The 12,098-nt window shown below is 40.5% G+C and overlaps 1 protein-coding gene across 1 annotated transcript in view; it reads right to left on the bottom strand.

Moving 5' to 3' along the window:
- SS18L1 (SS18L1 subunit of BAF chromatin remodeling complex) overlaps nt 1–12,098 on the bottom strand; it is a 60,396-nt gene that overhangs the window by 29,291 nt on the left and 19,007 nt on the right. Inside the window, exon 2 of the mRNA XM_044661150.1 lies at nt 934–1,010. Within this exon, the coding sequence (XP_044517085.1) occupies nt 934–1,010 (77 nt within the window). The remainder of the gene's footprint in view (nt 1–933; nt 1,011–12,098) is intronic.

Here is a 12,098-nt window from a genome sequence, read left to right as displayed (position 1 = left end):
ATAATACCTACAGTCTATCCCTTGTAGGATTGTTGTTGAGGATTAAAGAGGAAAGTATTTAATGTGTTGTGTAAACATCTATTCCATCATCTACTACCATCATTACTATTCTTTCTCTACTCCTAAGGGAATGTCTATTTGAACATAAGGAAGAGACCCTTATCTTCATCATTACAGTCTTTGTTATTTTCTGTAGACATATGCAGGATTCCTCCCAAGACACTATATAATTTCTAATCTGTGCAACCAGTTTCTACATTAAAAAACAACCAGCAACCAAAATGAGAATCTCCCGGGACTAAGAATAGCACAACTCCTGGCACAAAAAAGATTCCACAAAAACTAAGTGACAAGTTTGATGTGCCAACCAAATGCCCTAAAACAATTGAAAGGAAAACCTACTCTTTATTACTGGACATTTTCTCTAGTAGGATATGGCACAGAACACTCGCTTTTATGTTAACTTAAGCCTAGCAAAATATCTTTCAAAGAAACTATTTACAATAATAGAGGTGTAAGAGCTGGGATGGTCCTTGGGGATCAGTTAGTCTAATCTCCTCATTTTAGAAATTAGGCCCATATAAAGGTTGTGACTGGCCCAAGGCCACACGAGTAGTGAAAAGCAAAGCTAAGATTTGAACCCAACATCTCTATTTTTCCAAACATATTGCTCATTCCATTTGGCCATGCTGCCCAAAATTTAATAAAAATTTTTACATAAATAATCAGAGGATCTATTCCCCTTGGCATTTTTAACTTATATTGAATGGTACCAGGAAATGGAAAGTATATGTCCTAGTTAGAGCCTGTTAATAGCTAATATCTGTTAATTGGCAAATACATTTTTCCACATAGGTGTTTCTTACACCACTAAAAAAAAAAAAAAGCACCATTGGAAGGCAAGGAAAACAGCCCTTTGGCACTATTACTTACTGAGTACATTCTGCAGTCTTGCCCTTACTCTGGTAGTCCATAATACACTGAATTAGGTGATGGTTTTCATCTAGCATCTGAATAAAAAATAAACAAAGTTAAGACACTCACAAAGAAATCTTTGCCTGGGTCTAATCCTAAAACATCCAAATTCTTGTTTTAGGTTTCTTATCAGTTGTGCAAGTCCATTCATTCATTTATTCATGCATCTGAGAAGTATTTGAGAGCCTTGCTACATTCTTGGCAGGCTATGTTCAATAGCATTACATCAGACACAAAGGGAAAGACAAGGAAAACAGAAGAAAGACCTAATCTGTGCCCTTGAGGAGTTTGCAATCTCCTTGGAAAGAGACTAAATATCCAATGCGTACAGATACTATTATAAATAATATTATGAAAAGGAGATATTAAAATAATTATTCTGAATTTAATTTTTAAATAAATATTAACGTCTTTAACATCACCAGGTATCATTAGTGCACCATGATGGTGTAGTGAGTGAAGATAGTTGCTAGGAGGAGGGTTTTGAGTAAGGCTTTGAAGGAAGTACTGAATTAGGAATTATTCAAGAAAAAGAAGGAGTAAGGGCATACCTGGTTCCATCAAAAGAAGTTCAAAAGTTTCTGGGCACTGAATAATGCCAGAGAGATCACAATGGATATATAGAAAAACATTTTTCTCAAATAGAATTTATTGCAATATGAAGAAAACACTCAAGTTATACTGTATTTCTTATTATTTGCAGCACCAGAAACTCGAAACAGAAACAGAGATCTAAGATATGTTCCAATAATCTACAAGGCTGGAATGTAAGCTGAGAAAAAAGTGATATCTTTTTAGCTCTTTCTCTATATACACATATAGTTGTTTTTTTTTTTTTTTTACAAAAACTGCCTCTTTATTCAAGAGATTTAAACAGAACAGACATTTTTGAATAAAATTATAAATCCATTAAGTTACCTAGCACACATTAAGTTCCCTCAGTGACATGAGTGAAGACTTTATGGGGTTTATAATCAAAATTAGTTGATAAAATCTTTCTAAGGGGCAGAGACTAAACTCATAACTAATATATTAGTTGTTAACAACATTAATGTTTCTATTTCAGTGCTCAATAATTGTTTAACTGAAAATAAACAAAATATTTTTATTTACAGAATTTCATATTAGGAAAAAAAGAGTGATTGTTTTCTTTGCTCCAAATCTTAAAAAAACTCTAAAACAAAATATGCCCACTCTGATAACTGAAATATCATTATCACTACAGGGAAACTCAGCTAAGCAGACAACAGGAACATGATCTACATTTCCTATCACTGAAAAGTGAAACTAGGTTTTGAACAATGATACATATAAAACCCAGTGGAATTGCTCCTTGGCTCTGGGAGGGGTAAAGGGGAGGGGGGAGGGGAGAGAAAGAACATGAATCATGTAACCATGGAAAAATATTCTTAATCAATCAATCAATTAATTATGTTTATTTTAAAAAAGAAAAAAACTAAAATGTGTAATGATTAATTTTTCCTTTTGTTTTCAAATTGAGAGCATTTATTTTTCCTCTTTTTCGATTTTAAAAATAAGTAAAGGCAAAAAGGGCCTTGTAACAAATTTATATAGTCCAGCAAAACAAATTCCCAAATTGGCCACACCAAAAAAATATGTGGCTCATTCTGTACCCTGAGCCCACCACATCCCAGTCAGGAAGCAGGTAGCATCAGGCCTCTGGAATCATGATTGTCCACTGTCCACATTGATGAGAGGTGCTAAAGTTTTCAAAAGTTGTATGTCTTTACAATGTATTTCTTAAAAAATTTAATCGCTATCTTTAGGTTTTCCATTTTTTGCATTTATCAATGTTTAGCCATTCCCCAGTTGGCAGTCATCTATTCCGTTTCTAGTTACAAGAATGAATTTTTAAATGCCAATTTTCAATAGTTCATCAACAGTTACATTATCTGTTTAAGAGTTTATTTCTGTGAAGGAAGTGCTGTTTATTGTATTTATTGTATAGGTGATGAAAATTTTAAAATGACAAGACATTACAAGTTCACTTAAAAGTCCCACTAAAAGTTGAGGATACTTTTTGAACTTCTCCCTCCCTTCTCAACCACTTGCAATCCAGTTTCTGACTATTAACAAAAAGTGCTTTCCCTAAGGAGAGTTAATCACTTCACTGCAAAATCCAGTAACCTTTTCTCCTTTCTCATCCTTCTCAACCTCTTTGTAGCATTTGAAACTTTTAACCACTTCTTCCTAAAAGCAATTTTCTCCTCTCTGGGTTTCCTAACCCTGCTCTGTCCTCGCTCCCCTCCCACCTCTCTGCCCATTCCTTCTTAGTCTTCTTGGCTTCATCCCTCACCCTGGATGTACCATTCTCAGGACTCAGCCCTGAGCCATCATGCTCGGCACTAGGAATGCGTGACAAAAATGAAAATGTTATTGCCCTTCTCTTCTGTTTCTACATGTTCTCTCATCATGAATATCATCCAATTCCCTTTAGTTCAACTATGAAATGATATTTTGCAAATATATATCCAAATGATGATACTTGGGGCCAGAAAGGACCTCAAAAGCTGTCTAAGACACGCTCTTCCTTTTAAGGATGAGGAAACCAAAGCCCGGAAATTGACTGCCAAAAGAAGTGTCAGAGATGGGATTTGAATCCAGGTCCTTTGACTCCAAAGTCATGGCTCTGTCAAAGACAGCACGAAGGCCCCCAGGCCTCTCTACAATCTGCAGCCCCACATCATCTCTGCAATGCCTCGGAGGCTTTTCCCCCTGTAGGTCTCACTAGGCATTTCAAGCACCCAGGAGTCCCAAGTAGAACCATCTGCCTTTTCCCCAGAGCCCTAACCTCCACCCAAGGCCACCACTCCCAGCCTCTTCCTCGGCCTCATTTCTCAGATCTGACAGGTTGCTGAGCCTCGGCCCCTCCGTCATCTCTTCTCTGTGCTCCCTTAGTCACCTTTAGAGTTCGGGATAACCCATGGCAACAGCCTCTTCGATGGTCTCCCTGTCTCCAGGCTCTCTCCCTCTGAACCGCCTCCTCCGTTTAGTTGTCTGCCAGACCGTCCTAGAACTCTGGCGGCTCTGCCAGCTCGAGAATCCAACCCAAACTGGGCTGTGTGGCTCGAAAGCCCTTCCCCCCTGGGCATCAGACTTCCTCCCCTGTGAGCTGGGCTCTCACCCACCTGGGCTATTTCCTACTTCCACTGCCTCTGCCCCTCAGAGGATATTGTTCTTTCTCCTCCTCCTCCTCCTCCTCCTCCTCCTCCTCCTCCTCCTCCCATACAGTCCTTCCCACAGGAAGTCCGTCCCCATATCTGGTGGCTATTTTGTGTCTTCTTTGTATATATTTTGTCTCTATTGGTATTCCCAGCAACTAACCTAAAGGAAGATGCCAGCCCATGAGAGGACAGCATGGGTCTGTGACCCAGAGTGAACCAACTGGGCTAGGCCAGAGAAGGCATAAAGGAGAAGAATATGAGATTTTTGCTTTCGGAGCTGCAGTTTTTTTCCTAAACCCTTACTTTCTTGGTAACTTAGTAATAACTCTAAGACGAAAGGGCAAGGGCTAGGCAATTGAGATTAGGTGACTTGCCCAGGTCACATACCCAGAAAGTGTCTGAGGCCAGATTTGAACCCAGGTTCTCCCAATTCCAGGTCTGGAGCGCTATTCATTGTACCACCTAGCTGTCTCTCATGCCTAAAAAAAATTTTTTTTTTTAGGTAGAAGGAACTTCTGATGTGGAATCCTCCTCTGCTAATACAGATGAGCAATTTATCTCTAATTCAGTCATAAAAGGCTTGCTTGGTGGTACTGAGATGTTAAGTGACTTGTCCACAGTCACAAAACTAGTCATGTCAAAGGCAGGATTTGTACCCTGTTTTTTTTCCCCCCCTTCTAAGGACTGAAATTCTACCCACACTATTCTGCCTCTCAATATGAGATATAGCTATCTTACCTTTTTTTCCCTTTTCTTTTTTAAACCCTTACTTTCTATCTTAGGATCAATACTGTATATTGGTTCCAAGGCAGAAGAGTGGTAAGGGTAGGCAATGAAGGTTAAGTGACTTGCCCAGGGTCACACAATTAGGAAGTGTCTGAGACCAGATTTGAACCCAGGACCTCCCATCTCTGGCCCTGGCTCTCAATCCATTGAGCTACCCAGCTGCCCCCAATATTACCTTTTTGTTTTTCTAATTTAATTTAATTAATTTATCTATTTCGACCCTTACCTTCAGTCTTAGAATCAATACTGTGTATTGGTTCCAAGGTAGAAGAGTAGTAAGGACTAGGCAATGGGGGGTAAGTGACTTGCCCAGGGTCACACAGCTAGGGACCCAGGACCCCCTATCTCTTGGGCTGGCTCTCAATCCATGGAGTCACCTAGTTGCCCCCCAATCTTACCTTTTTAATCACAACATAAGACAAAGGAAGAGTGCCTCAAGATCAATGAGGTGCCTTCATACCAGAGAAAGGAAACCAGGGAAAATTTTTGAGTATAAAACTGACATGACCATCTAGATTTTTTAATAAATTAGATTATCTCAGCAGCAACATAAAAAAATGGACTGAAGTGGGGGCAGCTGGGTAGCTCAGTGGATTGAGAGTCAGGCCTAGAGACAGGAGGTCCTAGGTTAGAATCCAGCCTCAGACACTTCCAAGCTGTGTGACCCTGGGCAAGTCACTTGACCCCCATTGCCCACCCTTACCACTCTTCCACCTAGGAGCCGATATACAGAAGTTAAGGGTTTAAAAAAAAATGGACTGAAGTAGGGAGAGTATTTCAATCAGATTTTAAGTTAATATTTGAATCTCTAAACTGATTGCAAAACAGAATATTTTCTAAATCGGAAAGCTTTCTTTCAGGGAACATTTGTTTTCTAAATGTTTCTATAATTGCAAGCTCCCTGCAGAGAAATTGTTCCAAGAGGCGGCCCTGCGTCAAGGTTGGGGCGAACCACTAGAGGGAGTGACTGTACCTACTCTTACCAGTGGCCCATCGGATGTTCATTGAGGACATGGAATCTCTCACCTCGATGAAGAACAAAACAAAACTGACATTTCCAGGGGTTTTCCCAAGACTAAGTAAAAGTAAGGAAAAAGAAACAACCTGTGAAACCATCTCCTCATTTCACACTGCCATTCTGGTAAGATGTGAAAGTTCAGGAAGTTCAATCAATCCAATATTGACGGGCTTTTGGGGGGTGTCCAGATCTGTGATTTTATCATTGTAGGGAACTCTCTAGTGTGGAAACTGTCCACTGATACATTTCAGCAATTAACTCATCAGGAATTTCTAGTCCTCACCAGACGCCTAGGGAACTTCTAGGTTAAGTGGTTCGCTCTTGGTCACAGAGTTAACATATGTTCAGAGACCTCCAACCTTGAAGCCAAGCAGGCCAAAATGTCTAAAGAGATAGTATATGTCTCTAAATATAATTACACTGCCTCACACATCTATAATGTTTTTATTGCAATGGGATTCAATGTGATCATTTAATTTTAATTTATTTTTAATTGCAGAACAATTTTAACTTTCAGAAGCAAAACGATTCTTATTTCCACTCATTCCAAAATACAAATTCATTTTCTTTTTTAAACTTATATATCATATTATAACTGAGACAATCGATGGACATGCATTTATTGAACAACTGCTATGCACTGTGTATGATGCTCACTTCTGGGGATACAAAGATAAAGCCGAAATGGGCTCTCCCCTCAAATGGATTTCCATGGATGAGGGTGAGAAGATGGCACATGCACATACAAATAAGTGTATACAAAATAAATATGTAGTAATTGGGTGGGGAGGTAGTCAAAGCTGGGAAGGGGAGGCTGGTCAGGAAAGGATTTGTTGAGAAGGTGATGACTGAGCTGAGTTTTGAAGGAAACAAGGGATTATACACGGGAGAGGTGTGGAAGGAGGGCATCCCAGTCAAGGAAGGGCAATGGAGACAGGAGAGGGAATGTCCTGCACCAAGAGAAGCAAAAAGGCCAGTTTGGCTGAATTTGTGAAGGCAAAGATAGATATAGATGTAGATATCTATAGATATGTTATCATGTTTATCAATGCCAAGCAAAAGAGTCTTTGCAGGCCTAGTGCTGAGGAACATAGTAAACTCTTAACAAATGCTTGTTGGTTGACAAATTGATTTTCCTAGACATAACAGGGAGCCAGTGGAGTTTACTGAGGGAGTAACCTATCTCTATCTTAGAAACGCCCCTGGCTGAAGAACGTGTTGGGGAGGAAGGAGGGGAACAGAGGGGGACCACTTAGGAGAGGATCACCAGAGTCCCAGTGAAAGGTCGTGTGAACGTGAACTGGGGAATGACCCCGTGCGCAGAGAGCCTGGAGAGCGCCTAAGACATCTGCTGATGTAGAATCGGCAAAAACGAGAGTGACTGGATCTGCGGAGGAGGGAAGGAGGCCCAGGACTGCCCGGAAGGATGCTTGCCCAGAAAGAAGGAAGCTGGGTGATGAGGGGATGGAGGAAGGATGGGGGATGATGACTTCCAAGTTTCAGTCTTCTTTTCCAAAGGCTTCTTACTTTATCTTTGACTGATTTTCTACAAACCTAAAAGGCGTTTTCCCACTTAAAGAATGATATAAAATCCACGTGGCTGACTGCATTAAAGCCGAGGTGCCGCGAGGAGCAGACATAACACTGTGCTCCTTTCTTTGGGGTGGTTCTCTTTAAGACAGAAAGTCATTCAGTCCATAAGCACCGATTAGGGACCTACTACATGGTCAGGAACTGTGCTACATGTGCTAATACTCAGAATCACTACGGTGTATTGGTTCTAAGGCAGAAGAATGGTAAGGGCTAGGCAATGGGGGTCAAGTGTCTTTCCCAGGGTCACCCAGCTAGGAAATGTCTGAAGCCAGATTTGAACTCAGGACCTCCTGTCTCTAGCTGCCTCTAAGACTACTCTTAAGGAGCTCACAGATGAATGAGAGCAAATAAAATATGTGCAAAATAAATAGAAGGTAATCAATAAAGGGAAGACATTAATACTAAGGAGAATCAGGAAAGATTTTTTGTAGAAGATGGGATTTTAGGAGACAGCTAAGAAGTTCGGGGGATTCAGAATCAGATCTAGAAATAGGAGGTCATGGGTTCAAATCTGACCTCAGACACTTCCTAGATGTGTGATCCTGGGCAAATCACGTAACCCCCATTGCCTACCCTTACCATTCTTTCACCGTGGAACCAATACACAGTATTGATTTTAAGATGGAAGATAAGGGTTATTTAAAAAAAAAAAAAAAAAAAGATGCAATTCCAGCTGAGACTTGAAGGAAGTCAAGGGAGAGAGGAAGTATTCCAAGCATGAGGAAAAGTCAATGACAATGCCCAGAGAATATAGTTGGAATGTAATATTCCAGGAACAAGAAGAAGGCCCTTGTAGCTGGGTGATAGAGAAGAGTGTTGGGCAGAAGAAGGGTGTATTATAGAGGCCTAGAAATGTGGAGAAGAGCAGGTGGGGAAGGGTTTTGAATGCCAAACAGGATTTTCTATTTGATCCTGGACATGCTTAGGAATGACTGGAGTTTCCTGAAGGGGAAGGGGCATGATAGGGCCAGGTCTGTGCCTCAGGAAGGTTAATTCAGCAGCTGGGCAGAAGATGGACTGGAGCAAGAAGAGACTCTGGACCAGGAGACTCTCTGGCAGCCTGCTGTATGGCTCCGGGCGAGAGGTGGTGGCAGTGTCAGAAAAGAGAAGGGGGTGTAGATGGGAAATGTCATCAAGCTAAAGTGGACAGGAGTTGGCCACAAATCAGATGTGGGGAGGGCGCGTGGGGAGCCAAGGGTGACCAATGAGGTTTCAGTCCCGCTTGCCTGGGAGGATGACAGCATCATTGACAGTAACAAGGAGGAAGGCTGTGGGGAGACAGATAATGAGTTCAGTTTTGGACGTGTGAGTTTAAGATGTTTATGGACACCTTGTTGGAGATGTCTGCTGGGCAGCTGAAAATATGAGTCTGAAGGTAAGAAAAGACTTTAGGGCTGGATAAAAAAGCATAATATAGCTAAGCCATGATAAAACTCCTTGAGGAAAGTTTAGGATTCAGGTGACTTGAGGCAATTGTCACTACAACCTTATTTTTGCAGCACAGTTGGCTATACAAAAAAAGTGTTTAAGGAAGATAGAAAAATACAGTAAACTGCTTATTCTGGATAATTGGGAAAATGGAGTGTTCTTGCTACTTACATTTTGTAGTTAACTAGAAATTATCATATATACGAAGGTGGCCAAATAGTTCTTTTAAGACTGCAAGGTAGCAATTCATAGTATTATATGACATTTCTGGAGTGAGTATAGAAAAAAATGATAAGCTGTATTGATGGGATTAAAAATAGTTTTTTGGTTCTATAAGGCTCAAAATTTTGTAATAGAAGGAAACATAGGCCCTTTAACTAACCTGCAGCAGTATCAGTATAATAAAATGAATTGGCAGTAAAAAGTAAAAGGAAAAAAAAAAAGCTTTATGGACCTTTGTCACCAAGACTGGTAAATCACTGGCACCTATTGTTACCCTGGTTGACCACCCTTGTATGTAACACAGAAGACTAAACTTCAAAGATCAGAATGCAATAAAATATTATTGACTCTAGAACAATACTGAATATAGTTTAATCTTTCTTTGTTAATTATTCCACTCACATGCCTTTCATTTCCAGGGCACACTCTTTTCTTTCATCTCTACCTTTTCAAATCCCCATTTCCCTTTAAAGTTCAGCTCAGGAGCTCAGGTCCTACGTGAGGCTTTTTTTTTTTTTGCCTCCCCCATATTAATTTGTATATGTTTTGCATATATGTTTTATCCTTCAGTACAATCTAAACTCCTGGAGAGCAGTGACTTTCTATTTTTTTAATCTTTATATCTCGAGTACCTAGTGCTTTGCATGTAGCAGGTGCTTCATAAAGGCATATAGAATGGAAGAATAAGTGAATGGATAGATGTTTGGACCTTGGATTGCTGAAGGGACATTATGTATAAATTTCAAATAGCACTGGCTAATGCTGAGAGAAAATTCTGGCTTTTTAAGCTTGTATTGTGGATAATAGAAACAGCATTTTAGAAATACACAGACAAGCTCTCACCTATGGCTCAGTAATGATTTTCTCTTTTAAAACATATGTTTCTTTGATCTCAGAATATCTATTTTTCAGAATTTTATGTGCAATTACTAGAAAACAATGGCCAATCTTTTTACTGGAATACTTCAAACACAGCATGGGGCTGTTATGCCTTAGTAGATGGTCTTCATCAGTCACTGAGGCCAAAAAATTAATCCACTGAGGCCTGTATTCTGAAGAGGATCCTTTGAGCTTAGTGAGGCTTGTAATCAGACAACAGACACACAGTCAAAGGCTCTGTCCATACTAAAAACGTAGTAGGATCATGGACTTAGAGCCAGAAGGGATTTTAGTGGAATCTCCACATTTTAAAGTTGAGAAAACTGAATTACAAAAAGGTGAAGTGACTTGGCCATGGTAGGTACCACATAGGTAATAAGTAGGGTGGAAATTAAGCCCAAGTCTTCCTGCCTCCAAGGCCAGTGCCTTGACATTAGGTCTTGCTGGGACCTGCCCAAGCAAACACTTTTCTAGAACAAAAAAGATTCCATGCAGCTTTAAATACTCTGAGTTGGCTCTAAATCTTTCCTGATTGGCACCTAATACAGGGCTCTAGATACTCTGCAAAGGCTGATCAAGAGTGAGAGCATCTTCTTGCAGGACCACAATCTGTGTTAAATTTACATGGGGCACTGAGATGCTATTCTCAATTTGCATCTAAATGCAATTTAACTAGAAAGAACATATCCTTTGATTGAAACTGGGAAGGAAAGTTTATAATCATCACCATGACTAATTATCACCTGTCTTAATGGGAAAGGCCCCAGAGCTACCTGAGCCTATCCCCGGCATAATCATTTGACTCCCAAAGACAGAGAGAGGGAGAGAGACCCTTTTCAGGCACAGCAGAGAAGAGAAATTTGATGTGAATGAAAAGGTTCTGCGGCCTAAAGCACAAAAAGAGCCAGAAGGGGCCTCAATCTGTGACCAAACAACAGAAGGAGCATGAAATCTCTCTGGCCGACAGGGCTTAATTCAATTCAATTAAAAAATATTTATTAAGTGTCTATGTGCCAGGCACTCTGCTAGATGCTAGGGATATAAAGACAAAATGAATCATCCTCTGCCCTTGAACGCCTTATACTCTACTGGATGGAAACAATAGGAACAGATAAGAAAATATAAAGTAATTTCAGAAGCAGGAAGAAAGGCTCTAACTATGGGGAGGAGGGAGGAAGCCAATCAGGAAGGGGCCTTTGGAGGGGTTTGCCCCTGAGCTGAGCCTTGAAAGGGGAATAGAGATTCCAAGGGAGGCACAGGTGAGGAGGGACAGCTGAAGGCACAGAAATGGAAAATGGATTGAAGCATAGTCCACTGGAAAGGCTTAAATCAGAGAATGTGGATTCAAAGCTTGTCTTTTCATACCTCTGGGACTTGCTTGGGGCAAGTCACTTAACAAATCCAGGGTCTCATCATCTTTAAAATGAAGAAGTTGGACTAGAGAGCCTCTGAGATTCCAGGTCTACAATCTTTTGTGGAATTCCATGTTTAGCAAACATAGTGTGTTTGAGTGGAGGGGAGTAAAATGAAACGCCAAATAGAAGAACCTCAATTTTATATTATAGGTGGTGGGGAGCCAATGAAGCTTTTTGGGTAGGGGAGAGCTAACGTGTTCAGACCTATGCTTTAGGAATTGCAATTTGGCAGCTGAAAAGGATTTCAGAGGCCTCCTGTTTATAGAATCCTAGATCTCCGACTGGAAGGAATCTTGGTGGTTATCTAGTCCAACCTGCTCAATTTACAGGAGAAGAAACTGGGCCTCGGAGACGTTTAAATGATTTGACCTGGGTCACTGAGAGTGTGAGAGGTTTAATATGAATCCAGGTCCTTCCTCTAATTCTACAGTCCTCATCATTTAAATTCTTCATTTTACTAATGAGGAAACCAAGGCCCCGAGAAGTTCTCTTTCACTTTGTTTTTGTCTAGTTACACAGAGAGAGAGCCAAGATGTGAATCTAGGTCCTCTGACTCCAAATCCTGTGCATTGCAATAGTTCTGGTGGAGACTAGTTG

The sequence above is a fragment of the Gracilinanus agilis genome, chromosome 2, assembly GCF_016433145.1.
Source record: "Gracilinanus agilis isolate LMUSP501 chromosome 2, AgileGrace, whole genome shotgun sequence".
NCBI lineage: Eukaryota > Metazoa > Chordata > Mammalia > Didelphimorphia > Didelphidae > Gracilinanus > Gracilinanus agilis.
Note: the sequence above shows the minus strand (reverse complement) of the source record. Positions and strands in the feature narration are given on the sequence as shown.